Source organism: Corvus kubaryi, unplaced genomic scaffold, assembly GCF_017639235.1.
Source record: "Corvus kubaryi isolate FWS band 111438036 unplaced genomic scaffold, C.kubaryi_AGA036_p1.0 66, whole genome shotgun sequence".
Taxonomy (NCBI): Eukaryota; Metazoa; Chordata; class Aves; order Passeriformes; family Corvidae; genus Corvus; species Corvus kubaryi.
The window spans coordinates 5,865,077-5,880,000 of NW_024582054.1; the positions used below are offsets into that span (position 1 = coordinate 5,865,077).

General features: G+C 37.1%; 1 protein-coding gene and 1 long non-coding RNA gene across 3 annotated transcripts in view; one reads left to right on the forward strand and one right to left on the reverse strand.

Annotated features, from left to right (window-relative positions):
- LOC121674239 overlaps positions 1–9,521 on the forward strand; it is a 22,280-nt gene extending 12,759 nt beyond the window's left edge. Inside the window, exons 2-3 of the long non-coding RNA XR_006019499.1 lie at positions 4,976–5,048; positions 5,161–9,521. This is a non-coding gene — a long non-coding RNA (uncharacterized LOC121674239). The remainder of the gene's footprint in view (positions 1–4,975; positions 5,049–5,160) is intronic.
- Positions 1,631–14,924, reverse strand: part of LOC121674236 (neuroendocrine protein 7B2) — a 45,083-nt gene continuing 31,789 nt past the window's right edge. For both annotated transcript variants that reach the window (XM_042048453.1, XM_042048454.1), the window contains exons 4-6: positions 13,067–13,179; positions 8,279–8,332; positions 1,631–4,683 (exon numbers count right to left, since the gene is read on the reverse strand). In XM_042048453.1, the coding sequence (XP_041904387.1) occupies positions 4,588–4,683; positions 8,279–8,332; positions 13,067–13,179 (263 nt within the window). In that variant the 3' untranslated portion in view covers positions 1,631–4,587. The remainder of the gene's footprint in view (positions 4,684–8,278; positions 8,333–13,066; positions 13,180–14,924) is intronic.

Below are 14,924 nucleotides of genomic sequence, written 5' to 3' on the forward strand. Positions count from 1 at the left end.
AGCCACATTTGTGAGTGATAGGGACCTTTATGATGGCAATTCCACATCCTTTGCTTACATTTCTTTTTAGTTTTTATTTAGTTTGCATGTAAGCAAGTCATTGTCAGTGGCCTTCATGGTTGGAGTCTGCCATTGACCCTAGGCCCGATAAACTGGCAGACCTTTTAAGGGACACAGTAATTCTGTATTTTAAAAGTACACTTCTTATTTGAGATAGTTCCTGAATATTATTCTTTTTAAAGAGTATTGAAGGTAATTGCATGCCTTCAAACAAAACTGAATTTTTAAGTGTACGCATATGTATCCATATGGCAATGGAGTCCATGTGTTCTGTTGGGTTTTTGTTGTTGCTGTCTTTTCTTTAGGGCATATTGGATTGCTATCCTATTTGTGTCAAGCATGGCAGAAATATAATTTAATCAAATTGTCCATTAGCCTGAAATGTTGGATTCAGGTGTCTCAAAATTGGAGATAATGTCCTCTCCCTGACAGCCTTGATAGCTTCTGGCTTGGATGGCGAGCTGCCTTTAATCCTACAGATAGTGACACTTGGCTAATAAAATAGTGGACATACTCATGTCCCTTGTGGATCATGTGGAAGTGTACTTTCCTTGGACATTTTAAATTTTCGTGGGGTTGTGGTAGCATCTTCTGAATCTCCCTACCTTGCCCTTCTCCCTCCATAAGTCTGAGTGTGTGACTTTGAAATCTGAAAAGTTGTCTTTAGGCTCTTTGTCCTACAGATCCAGGTGTTGTCTATTTGCGTGTCAAAAAATAAGTAATTGCATAAAAATTATATCACATTACAAGTAATAGAGCATTACAGATGAGGTGAGAACTGGTTTAGTGAGCTTACCAGCAAACAGGCCAGAAGATTCCAAGTTTGTTTTGGGTTGATGTTGTTACAGGCTTTTTCCAAAAAATTTAAATGTTCAAAAATTAGTTTTTTGTACACCATGAAAATGAAAAAAAAAGCCTTTTCAACACTTCCTTAGAGCTACTGTTTAGAGGTCTGATTTGAAGGCAAGTCTCCTCTTCATTGTCAAAAAGCTACTTGTCTTCTTCCCCAACTACTGACATTTGGAAACGAAGGGGCTTGAGTGTTACTCTGTCGACAACAAAGCCAAAAATTTAATTGACTTGGTAGTCATCTTTCTGCCTGTGCCCTTCCTCAGTTTAACAGATGAAGACAGGCTTCATCACATTTTGATAAGCTTCAGGTCAGCTTTACTTGCAGTCCTGTAAGTGACTCTTGGGACTCTGACGTCAGAGAACTAGTACCCAGTTTCTTTGGATTGCTCCTGAGCTGCTGAATAGATAGCAGTGTGGTTTTATTGCATTTGGTGAATGCAAATGTGCCCATAATTAGAAGCATATCACTATTTCCCCTCCTTAGCAGTTCGCTAAGCATTTTTATATTACTTTCTTCTGTGGGTTAACATCTTTATATTCTTTACTAATGAGTTTATTATCAGACTGTATTATCTTCTAAAAAGTATATTAGCGTGTGTGTGTATGCACATGCACCCTCAGAGTAAGTTTTGTGTCACAACTCAAATACTCTAATCAGTTACACAGTGCTTTTTTTAAACTAGGGTCATAAATATTTCTTTACCAGACAAAACCAATGTTTCAGGGCAATACACTTTATTTTGTATAGCTTCCTTTAAGCACATTGTGTCTCTAATGCATTAAAGGTAATTAACACACTTGCAAATTTTAAAATACTCTAAAAGATTTTAATTTGATGAAAATCCTAAACAACAGTATCAATATACATGCTCCTTAATTCACATGCATCATAAAGGTAAAAGGGCAATTACACCTGTGCAGCTGTTTACATTCTTGTAAATACTGGTTTGGTGAACTCTGAGTGAGTGGGATAGTTGGTATCTTTGTTCATTGATTCTGAACGACCAGCACTCTGATGATTCTTTTTAAAAAACTACATATACATATTTGGACTGTTGTTGGAGCAGTAGGAGGGACAAGGATTTTTGCTTGATTTTTCTTTTTTTTTTTTTAATCAATATGGGACTAGCCAGTCCCAATACAGAAAGACAGTTCTACTATGAAACTGAAATTAGAATAATGAATATCATTATCATGGTGCAATAGCCATATTTTATTAAAATTTCACAGTAGTACTGCTGAGTCTTCCTGATGAAACACTCAAGCTGCCTGATGAACTCAGCAGACAGCTGCTCACCACCATGCGCTTGACTTGTTCCAGCAGACAGTTCCTGTAAGACTCATCATTGTTTTGTGCAGTTTAAAGATTTTTTTTTTCTTTGCCTGCATTTAAGGACATAACCAGGTCTGAATTGTGATATTTTTCCTTTGTCTGCACTGTGCAGATCTGTCATACACAGGAGGGCAGCCTCTCTGGCCCAATGCAGTCCACAGGCAGCCTGCCAGGTGTCCCTGTTCTGGCCAGTTTGCAGTGCTGGATTTCACATCCCCACACAGGGTTGTAGTGACCTGAAGTGCTTCACAAAATTACATATGGGATTACTGATACTATTAAACAAGCAATGCTTCTTTGCCCCTCCCTTTTCAAGCCCCCTATTTACTGTACACACCTCCTTTTATTATGCACTGGTCCTTAATGAGAGCTTAAAAAATTAAGTAAGTTGCCATCACGGTTGTTTCATTTTTGTGAATAAAATGGATTTTACTGGAGCTATAAGGACAGAATGTAGCTCAGGTTACTTTAGAAGTATTGATAAAACAGTCAAGTATCTGAAGAAACACGCAATTTCTTAGGAATGGCAATCTAGCCTCCAAACACCTGGAAGCTTTGTAGCTACACCAGTGGCTGGCAGCAGGGTTAGATGGAAGGAACGACCATTTGACACACTCTGAGCCACTGGGCATCAGTAGGTTTTAACGCCAGATTTATGCACAGATGTATGGACTCTTTCCTTGGTTTTGGAGCAACCTTTGTAATTTTGCAGCTTTCAATACCTGTGTGAAGACTAAGCAGCAGTGCAGAGAAAAAGAGTAAGCTTAAGACTCAGAGAATACAAGTTCTGTCCCATGAACAGCTAGATTGCTCCCATCCTGTTCCAGCCACTGGAAGCCAAGGGAGCTCTGTGATTCATAGAAATTCCTCATTTTTGTGTCATGTGTGAGTATAAACCCCACCTCATGACATACTATTCAGTTTTCTTTTCAAGATTTGTTTAAAAAAGGAAATATGATGAAAGACACAACAGTCCATTCCAAAATGTTAAGAATTTTTCAATCTACCCCTAAATGGCATGAGAGGGCCAATTCTCTATATACATAATTTATTACAGATTACTCAGTGGTGGGACAAAAAAAGCAAATGCCATTGACAGTCATATATGTGCCATCCTGTCAACTTTCATTTTATGTAGCTAGAAACTTTAGTTTCTTACTGTTTTTTTCTTTTTTCTAAAAGGTCGTCATTATTTTACTGTGTCTTTCTATAGGATGGGAAAGGAAACTATTTTTTTTCCTACTGATTTGTAATATTATCTGTGAGCTAATGCTGTTTTCCATAATTCCAACGCTCCATTCACATGGCTTGAAAGATTCAGGTATATTCTCATCATTCAGAAAAGGAGAACCCTGGAATATAAAGTTCTTCAGTCTCCTAGGGGCAAGAAGGCAATTTAAGCTTCCCAGAACAACTTCAAGAGCAATGATAGCTACCTGTGTTATTAGAGTAGCATAGGTTTTCAGAAGATCAACTGTAATGACCTTCATATCCTGGATTTAGATTCAGAGGTTGTTGACACTACCTTATTAACACAGTCAAATGTCTCCATCTTCACTTATAATATGCCCCAGAAGCATAATTTAACAACACTATAATGCACAAATGCTTCAGTTACTAAGACAAAGAACAGCAGGGGAGATTAATTTTCACATAACAGTTCCATTGATAAGGAAGATGTTCAAGTGTTCAGGAAAGCTGTGGGTGTGGAATGATTAAAACTAACAGAAAAATAGTCCAATGAATAGGGTCAAAAAGCAGTTCTTTCCTTTTTAAATTTGCACCGCAATAACAGAGACAAATGAGCCTCTGAAATATTTTGGAAAATGTCACTTTGCAAACCTTGTAGATTGCTTAAGTGTTTATTAAAATGGACCAAAAGCCAAAATTCTCTGTGTAAAATAAATACTTTGTCTTTGCTAAGTAACAATATTTGTGAACAAAACATAAAACTATAACTTTCATGTGTCAAACATAGTAACATTTAAGATGAAATGTTGGAGTCAGACTTGGCATTTTTTTTCATCTTCCTATTTACAAGCTTCTCATTAAGACCATTTACCTCACATTAGCTATCAAAATGACTAACATTTTTAAAGTTTGCTCCATGACTAAAATAAAAACAACAGAAATGTCCTTTTACTGTAACTTAACAAAAAGCAGAACTGTATTTTTATCATCTAGGAGAACATACTGTTATAAATACAGCTGTTTTTCATCTACAATTATATAAATAATAAGCATGCTGCCATTCACAAGGATTTTAATAGATGATTATATATAAGCAATATCATGGTCTAGAAGAGGATGGCATGAGTTTTTATCTTTCCTTTTTATTGTACTTATTTAGGATCTTTGTCTTCATCTGAAAATTGTGGAACAGACTTCTTTGCTACAACATTATCCAGTCGCTGTCCTTGCAGATACGGGTTCACACTCTGCAAAAGTTAAAAATTATTTAAACTTATTAGAAACAGGGAAACAGATAAAAGGTAACTAGGATTAGTGAACATATTTATGTATTTTTTATCTGTCAGACATTTGCAGACTTGAGAAAAAAAATTGGTTCCAGGGATTAAATCTAAAAGTCAGTCAGTGTTTTGTTTCTAGTATTTTTTTTTTGAGCAATAATTTTATTCAACCCACTGAAAGGAATACAAGTGAACTAGCAAGAATATAAAACAATCTGAATTAAACACTACCTTTTTGCTCTACTCGTTCTTTTCTCAGTTCAGCAGAGAAGCAGCAGCAGTTCTAACTCCCGAATTCTTGAGGCAGGACAGAACTTGCTAGAGAAGTACAGGTAAGCTTCAGCTTAAATCACTAGTCCCTGATGGACATAGTGCTGGGATACAGATTAGAGACCACAATACTATTTTGACCAAAGCCTCTTCTTCACCCTGTCTCCTCTCCAGGAAACCCCTCCTTGCTTCCTCTCTTGATGCTGAGATAAAAGACTGCTGGCAAAGAAGCAGAGCCAAACAAGGTTTTGGCATAGAAAATAGCTCTCGTACCACTGCCAGAACAAGGGAATGCTGGAAAGAAGATTCCTGGAGAGGGTTTAACTTCACTTTGCACCATGCAGGCAGTACAATGTGAGGCTGAAGATGAACAGATCCTGTCTCAAAACTGCTTGGAGATCGTAGATGGAGTACCATAGAGAGCATATGCTTGAATTTTATCTATACCAATGGAATAAAATGTATTTACTGTATTTGGAAGTGGCAAGCAGTTTAGTGGAGCTTCAGTATTAAGTATCATTTACACCTGCTTTCTGGTCTGTTACAGTGTCAGTGTAAGCAAAATTCAAGTATATATTGTCTCCTTCACACAGATACAGACAAAAATTCTAGTGTGAAGATGCTAATGAAAATTGTTTGCCTAAGGACAAACTTTGGAGGAATGCGAATTTTCCAGTATCTCCTGATTCTTGTCAGGCTGACTGCATCACAGAAATTACTTTCCTTAAGACATTTTTGTGCTTCTTTCACCAAAACTTAAGAAATAAAAAAAAAAAGGCATTCAGAATGGGCATACTTATTTTTCAGCTATCCCAAGTATTTGTCGAATCCCTGGAAAATATTTGGGGTTTATCTGTCTTCAAGTTTAAGGCCTTGGGTTTCTCCAGATTTGTGGGTGCTATTATTAATACTTAATCATAGCACAGAGCAGCCCTTTCGCTTACTTCTGTTGGGTTTTGGGTGTTTTGCCTGCTGCAAGCAAAAACATAAAAATATTAAGAACCAGAAATGAATGTGGAAAAATCTTTGAAAATAAACTAACTGCAATGCTTTAAATTGTTAGAAATAAGACATATGTAAATGATTTGCTTTTGTTTGTTTAAAGAATTCTGTTTAATGTTAATTTAGTCAAATTCAACTGTTGCATAAACTTCTAGGAATTATTTGAAGATTGCTAGGAAGATTCATTGGTCCTTTTTTTTGGAATGGTACTTGCTTGCTACTTTTTTAAATAAAGTAGAAGAGAATGAGACTACATAAAATTTTTAATCCTTCTTAACCACCAAAGGAAAGCACAAAATATTATGTAAAATACTTCGGCTGATTTGACTAAAATATGTTTAATCCTGTGCAGCTGTGCAGAATTCGAAGTAATGAAAGTTCCCGAGCACCTTCATGCACAGCTCCGAGCCCACAGCAACTCAGTGATCACAGAAGTAGTCCTGACACTTCTGGAACGGGCTGTCTGCAAGTGTAGAATTTTAAAAATAGGAGAATTGTTCATTAAAATTAGACGTCACTGTAAACCTCCTTTTCTTGCACTGCAAATGCTGCAAGGAAACTAGCACAGCAGCAGATGGTGAATACATGCCTCTGCTATATGCACTGATTATGTGTATGTATGCTTGCACATGTGCTTAGATAGGTACATATATGAATATACACACATGCTTAGAGTATGTGGTTTTCTGGACTCCAGTAGTGCCTCTGTGACTGTGTCACTATAGCCCTGTACATAACAGGGTTACTACGTACACTGTTACACAGGACTTGTTGTAACCTCAAATGGGGACATTCAAATGCAGAAGATCAGTCTGTTCCCAGATCCCAAAACTCTGTGTGTGCAGAAAGGCATGGAGGAGTGGCAGGGAGCACAAAAGGCAGGAAGGGAATTTTTCTTGAAAAATACACTCCACTGCCAGCAGCTCTAGGTTAACCTTCTGCTGATAAAGTGAAAATTCTGAATTGTTCGTTAAAGCATTAGTAATCATTGCAGTATTACTCTAAAATAATTTAAATTCTAATGAATTTAGCATTAAGTAACATGTCGCTGCTAGAAGAATAAATCTGCTGTAAGGCAATTCACCTTCAAAATTCTGGGCTACCCCTGGCCATGTAGCTGTCAAGTGTTTCCAGTTAGTACTTCTTTTGTATCCAATAATGTCTGTCAGCTCACAGACAGAAAGTGTTCTATTTTTTTTTCCTCATGTATATTTTGCATGAATTCCACTTTAACATGCTGTTCTAGCTATTAATAAATACTCTGCTGAACTATTTCCAGAGTAAATTCTACTTACTTAAAAATTAAAGTCAGGTGCCTACCCTTTTTTCCTTTTCAACTAACAAACTCAAAAATCAAATGTAAGCACGAGGCAGATGCTAAGCTTAGGTCAGATCATTAGCTTATGGTCGAAGTGTCAACTGCCAATGATGTCTGAATCAGGAATAAATCAACTCATCTTCTCCCTTTCTAGCAAAGACTTAAATTTTGAGAGTTAAATAAATAAATCATCTTCACTTATACATGTTATTTTAAATTATACTTACTTCATCTACAGTATAAATGGTGCTGCATATTTTGAGAAGCTACTTTCTGGCAGAGAGCTAGACTTTTCCTTTTTGTAAAAATAATACACCAGCAGCAAAACTAAAGATGTAGACCCTGCCACAGTGAAAGTGATTTTTTTTTTTTTTCATACAAGAAAGGCTGACACTACCAAAAAAGAGAGATTAGTGAGGCAGACTGTGCAGAAACTCTCTGTATGGACTGCCTTCCTTGTTACAGGAGCAGAACAATGAGAACGCATCCATCTTTGTCTTTCAAGCAAGTGGGGCACAGAGATTGGAGTTTCATCCGAGGTAGATCAGCTAAAGAACCACCTCTAGTGTTATTTACACCCAAAACCATATTCACATGCATAATAGTGGTAATTAAATTTACTAATATTTTTATTAGGAAATTTCAAATGCTGTTCTAGAGATACTTACATAATTTTAAATGGTTTTAAGCAAATAGGATCAATTTTAAAACGCAGATAATATGAAGTTTTATAGTGTTCTACACTTAAGGGCATCTTCTGAAAGTAAGAGGCTATTTAGAGAAATAAATCTTGTACCCAGTGTTCAGTCCTGAAGCTGGCTATAGTAGTTTATCACAGAGAGTCCCTGACTTAACACATAATCTAAAGTATAATATGAATGCATTAGACTAACTCTTCATTTCAGGAATATAATTTTAATTTTTATTAGGGCTCTAGATTATATAGGGGCTATAAAATATTCCGATAGTTACCCTCTTTCTTCTTTTTGGACCACCATTGATTTTCTCAAAGAGTAAACTCTTGCTCTGTAAGGGAAACAAAACCAACACAGCCATCAAATCCATTACACTCTTCTTTTAAAATACTGCTTTTGCTGTTAAATATTAGCAAGTCTAGAGGAGTGTGTAGTATTACAGGAGAAATAAACCACAAATAGGTATTTGTATATTCCTGCTAACATTTGCAGTTCTTCAGGAGCAGTCACAGCCTTATCAATAATTTAAAAGCCAGTAATTTTCCACTAAGTTACCCCCGTGTTTAGGCAGGAAGTGTTTCAAGTATGTGCTGATACAGTCTGGATGTTCCTGTCATGTGATACATGGTATAAATACATATATATATATATATTTTTTTTTTATTATTATTATTTTTTTTTAAGAAAAGGCAGAAGGAAAAAGAAAAACAAGAATGTGAGGGATAGGTAGCAGGAGTCCTGCCTTTGGTATATCTTTTTATATGTTTGAGGTGACACAAGAATAGGAGCAAAAAATATTTGCTTTACAAGGGATTTTCTAATTTCTTTTAAATACAGAAATAGGCGTCATTCCTACTGTTTTGTTGTCTTTGCTTATTCCCTTCCAGATATCAACACTTCCCAGTGCAAAGTTCTGCTGAAAGGAGTTCAGCGCCAACTCTTCCTTTGTTTAAGTAGTGCCCTCAATAAAGTTTCTAAAAACCATTTGGTCTATAACATTTTTAATGGCAGACCTTTTAAAAACTGCCAGAAACATCTTGGCAGAAGAGAAAGTTATGATGAGAAAAGAAAAAAGAAAAAAAAACCAACACCAAAAACCCCCTCTGACCATAGTTTACATAAGTGCATCCACATATTGTTGTATTTCTTATAAGTAGTGAATTCTAATAAAGTCTGGAATAACACACACATGTTCAACACATTTTGTTTCAATTCTGTGTTATGAAGAAAACCAAAACCAAACCCTAACCTGAAAATGGAAGGAGAGAAGAATTACATGTATAAAAGCAGAAGACTATATAAACAAGGCCATTAATTCTGCTATAAACAACTGACCGAACATTGATTATATAAATAGAAAGTGTAATTCTAGCACGAGACAAATTCACCAAACACTTCTAACTTTCTCTGCAGCCTTGATATGAGAAAAAACAAACATTTTCAAGTGTTACAATGAAATCTGCCAAAATTGTATGTTTTGTACTTCTTGTGTTCATTAAACTTCAAATTCACAAGGCCTATCTCTTGTCCAACCTCAGTTATTTTGTCTGAGTTGTTCCAAAAGGGAACAGAGATGAAGCTGGCCAAGGGGGACATTCTTGGCTAATCATTTATGCGAGCTCACTTCAGGAAAACCTAAATGTAACATTTTAAAGAAACTCAAGGATGCTTGAATTATTCTCCTTGGGAAACAAAGCACCACCAAAGCCTCTCTTTGTAAAAACTATTCGACCTTACACTTTCATGAGAGGAAAAGGGGTGCTTCTGAAATAAAAAGAACTCCATGGACTACTGGAGCTACTGTTTCTGTCATTCTGAAAAATTCCTTACAATTGAACTGTTCCTGCTCAAAGAAATTATATTTTGTTTAGTCTGCTTGGGAATGTTTTAAGACCCTAAGTACTACTGTAGCATTATGTGGAGTACAAAGCAAGTATGGTTATGGAGCATGAGCTAAGAACATATTTGTATGATAATAGCAATCCTGAAAATTTGTTCCACTGCGTAACGGCCTGACCTCATCAGCCACCAAAATTTGCCCATGAAGTGTTCATCCTTCACTGAGAGGTTGTTAGGAATGAAGGCACAGAGTTTCTTCAGTTAAAGATACACCTCTTGTAGAGACATGCTGCATGTGATTTGCTACTTTTCCCTCACTCCTGGAGCTTCCTTTGCATCCCCTTGGCTACTTGGATTAGAGGACTGCAGGTTGGGATTTGGGTGGAAAAATATTGGAACTTAAAATGCTTACAACCAAGAAAATATATAAGTGGTTTTTAGATTTGGTTGTAAATTGTAAATTATCTTTGTGCAAGTCTTTCTGGATGCCAACAACACTTCTTCAAACCATCTAAAGGGCCAATTTACAAGATGCAAGAAAGGCACACTCAGAAAGTATCTGTGTCCTGTAAGGAAAAGTTTGAACTGGGGAAAAAACCCTGAAATCTTAGAAACTGTAGTTGTACATATGGATAGAAAACTCCAAAAGTCACTCGTCCTGCTATTTCCACTGTCCTCTCTATGTTTTCCACATATGAGGAGAAGGGAGGAGAGTATAAGCCATGGGTCTCACTCTGTAAACAGAGTCTGTTACTGAGACTTACCACAGGTCAGCATATTGATATATGGGGGAGTTTTCCCAAAGACAGAAAAATTCTTCCTCTTACTTCCCACTCCTAACCCAGTATATATTTATTATGATTTAGATATTTGTATCTGCAGACATATTAGCAGTATTTACACATAATATTTAGCATCTACATACCTGTACACTTTGCTGCATGAGACAGCTTCTAGACTTGCTTGACCCTTATAAAATGTGTCTGTTGTTCACAGGATACTGCAGAGGTCCCACAGCTTTGCAAGCATGACTGTCACCAAAACAAGCCAACCAACCTGTTTCTGTCCCATTAGGACAAGCTGGTCCTTTTTTTCTGACCTGCTTATATAATTTGGGTTTTTCTGTGGTTACACTAAGGAGTACATGTTGGTTCGTGGAAAGGACAAGTCACTGGGAACTGCAACACTTCCTCAACCACACAGTGGTAGGAAAAGGCTGGGGAGAAGCTCCCCCAAGAGCTGGGAGCACATGCCAACTTCCACAGGTCCAGGACATGCCAGCTGCAAGGGCTGCAGCTGGTGGTGACAGCCTAGTGCCCACACAGCTGACAGGAGCTGGTGGAAACACAGTCTGTAAGCACACAGCTGTCACAGCCCCTGGGCATCTGGTCCTGGGCTCTTCGACAGGGGAAGCAGGAACAAACTGCTGTGGACAGTGGGAATTTTAGGGGCTGGGGGCAGTGGGAGGATGAGGATGCACACAGTTACCTGCTGGGCAGCCCACAGCCAGCTGTGGTCATTTACAACTTAATGCAGACAACAGTGAGTGCCCTAAAAGATCTGATCTACTTTAGCTCTCCTTTATAAGGTCTCAAACAGCTGATTTTTAGAGCACTTACCTTATTTTTCCAAATAATTAAAAATAACAAAGCCAGCCACAAAAAGATACCACTGTATTTATATTTTTACCATGTAGTAACATGTAATTAGGAGATGATTGGGGCTCTTCTCCTGGATCTCGGCAGAACATTTGCTCATGCAAACAACCAGCTGTTTCATATCTAATTAGAAAGATCTGGGGTTGGCTAAGCTGCAGCTAGATAGGATTGCTGTTTACTACCTAAGAGTGTTTTAATCCATACATGAGCAGCTTTTTTCCCTGAATTAGTAGTGATGGATGGAGATACAAAAAAAGTCCAGGATTCACTAATGATTCAGTATCATTCATTAAATATATACGTTGCTGATGACAACACAGTATGTATGCTTGATTCTGAAATATTGCTATAGGCCAAAGATTTACAGAAGTGCTTTTGTAGTCTTCAGAATGGTATTATGAAAATAAAGTACTTATGAATAATAAGAAAACTAACAGCCTTATCTGGCATAAATAAGAAAGTTCACCATCTGGTGTTTTTTAAATGAAAACCTTTGATGGTAATTACTTAGAGTGCAACAAGTTTCCAAAATTTGGATTTTTGGCATGATTCTCTCCAGAAATTTAGCACTCACATAAGTAATTAAGACTATAAATCTTAAACTGGTTTGATGATGAAGATGAATCATTGTCTCAAAATTACAGCAGGAGAAGAGACTGCCAAACATGTCCATTTATCGATATATGCTTACAGAACACTGGTTTAGTGCAATCTTAAGTGAAGTGTTATAACAATGTAAAATGAGATTTCATTATTTGCTCTACAAGCATAAATTATGATCACTGTTACTGTTTTCCTGGCGCCTGAAAATGGATTTGGGATTGGACGTTTTAACTGATGTAATCCAAGATTAAGTGGCAGAGCTTTCGTTGGAGCCTCTAGCCTGCAGAAACAGTCTAGCTGCAGTTATTAAAGTCCTTGTATGCTCAGAGCAAGATTTTTGCCCTTAGTGTAGCTCACTGTGTTTATTATATGTGATGTGTCAGATAGGTTTCCAATATAATACAGTGCATAACCTGACTAGAGGAAGAAGCAGCATCAAGTCCTCCAAAATCCTTAAGGCAGAAAGGATTCCTTAAAGCAAGTTGTCTGACCGTTGATTTTTTTTAAGGTGTTTTAAGCTGCTGCACTCCATCTATTTGTGTTTTCTTTCTATTTTTTATCTAAGTAGCTGAACAATGAATAGTCACTGAACCTGGATATTCTTTGAGATTAGGGCCATTTTGTGTTTAGAAATCTTGTCCTAAGATCTGCACTAATTTTGGCTACATGTTCACTCTAGTTTGAAATGTGGTTTTTTGCATTTATTAAGCACATACATAGCTATCATGCTTTGGGACAGGTAATAGAACAAGGACTTCTACTTTCGGTTTTCCTGGGCTGTTCGTCAAGCACAAGCACTATTTCTATTTTTCGGGGCAAGTTCACCTTTTTTGAGAAATTTTCCTTAGAGTGGTAATTTTTCCAGCATTAAGGACAATATTGTCCTCATGGTTTCATAGCATCCCACACAGCAGACAATACCCAGTTCCACATGCAACAAAAATAAGCAAGAAGCACGTACTCACCCACTTGCCCATGTTGGGATAGTCATGCTCTGGATCAAAAAGGTGTTGGTGCAGTTGGTATTCCCTGCTGAACTCTGCTGTGTCCGGGGTATTTTCTAGACACCCATCATCAACTGCAAAGGAAAGCACTGAGTGCTTAGTAGCTTTGAAACACACAATATGTGCCACATTAGTCAGCAAACTTCTTCAATGCAATCATGCAATTAAAAAAAAAAAAACAAACAACTGGATGACTAGAAAATACCAGGTTTTTTTTTCTTTGGAAATGAGTTTGTCAGAATGCATTTATTAAAACAAACAAACAAACAAACCCTCATAACTTAATGAAACTTCAAAACCGAAGAAATTTCTTTTCCAAGCTGTTCCCCTCCTTCATGTTTTGTTTTAATTATTGCACTTGATTTTTCCTAGAACTGCATCCTGTTCTGATTCAAAAGGGATATTCTTTTCTTTTTTAAACACTCACAGGTAGTTTTAAAAATTGGCAAGGCAGTCCTTTTGAAGGTCATGGTAAAACAGTGCTGTGAGCAAAGACAGAATTTCTTTCACTGTGTAGCTCTTCCTGGAGCTCCATTTCTGGTTTGCTACTTTGTTCAAATTGGCTGAAAATCATTTCTGCATCATAAGATCTCATAAAAATACTATGTAGCAGAAGTTTTATGGTGAAGACATTTCTGTAGATTGTAACTAATCTGATTGGTCCAGAAACCTCCTTTGACCACAATGGATGGTTTTGTAGACAGTGTCACATCAAGATAATATCCTTTTAAAAATCAACTTTTTTTTTTCTTTTTTTTTTTTACCAAAATAAGTCATCTTTAGCTCAAACAAAGTTTCAGCAACTTGAGCCAGAGTAGCTTTTTGGATGGAGTCTGCTCCTGGAGCTTTCACTGCTTTGCCAACATGTGGAGCTTGCAGTCCAAGTTCCTCTTAAACATACCCAAGGAGATCCTACCAGCCAGGGCATGACACTGGGCATTCAAACAGCTACATCTGCCAGAACACAGGCACTCCAGAGCACACACCTGTGGACTTTGCCTTCTGTCCTTGTGTGTCATCATGTAAAAAAATTTGCAGATGGATTATCTTTTTCCCTTAGATGTGGGAAACAGTAAAGACTTGACTTAAAATTGAGTTGATTCAATGACCTGAGGAGGTTATTCTGAGTCCAACAGATCCAGCTTTCTCTCCTTTCTCCTTGGGATGGGGAAAAAATAAAATTGCCAATAGAAAATAGGGGAAAACTCTTCATACTGGCTAAGTAACTCAGAAACTATTAAAACACTTAGAAATCATTTCAGTCTCAGCAGGAACAAGGTTTTATCAAGAGAGAAACAAGTGACAACAGAAGTGTGGTAGACCTCAGAGCATTTGTGCCTTTTGGTAGAAAACACAAAGGGCAGCTGGACATATGGGTGTCCTCTATGACTGCTAATCCTGAAGTCTTCAGCTCAAGTGCTCCAGGCTTATGTATTTCTACTGTGGAATGTGCATATGTAGACAGTGACTGGAAAAATTGTTTTCCATTAAGCAAATCCACAGACCTGATTGAGGAAGGCCTCTGGTAATTTGTATGCATAATACAGTCACCACTTGAATTTCCATTTAAGGCTCTGAAAAACATTTTGCTCTAATCCTAGTAGATACTATCTTCACTCACAGCATACCTATGACAGAGCCATTTATCTGAGCAGGCTGCACTTCCCTACGAATTCCCCCTTGTTCAGATCTGACTGTATTAGCTTAGCTAACAACTTTTATTTCACCTAAGAAAGAAAAATTGAAGGGATTTTCAAAGGCATTTCCCTGGAAGCCATGTTTTTAATTGATTTATCTAATCATGAACAGAAGTCTAATG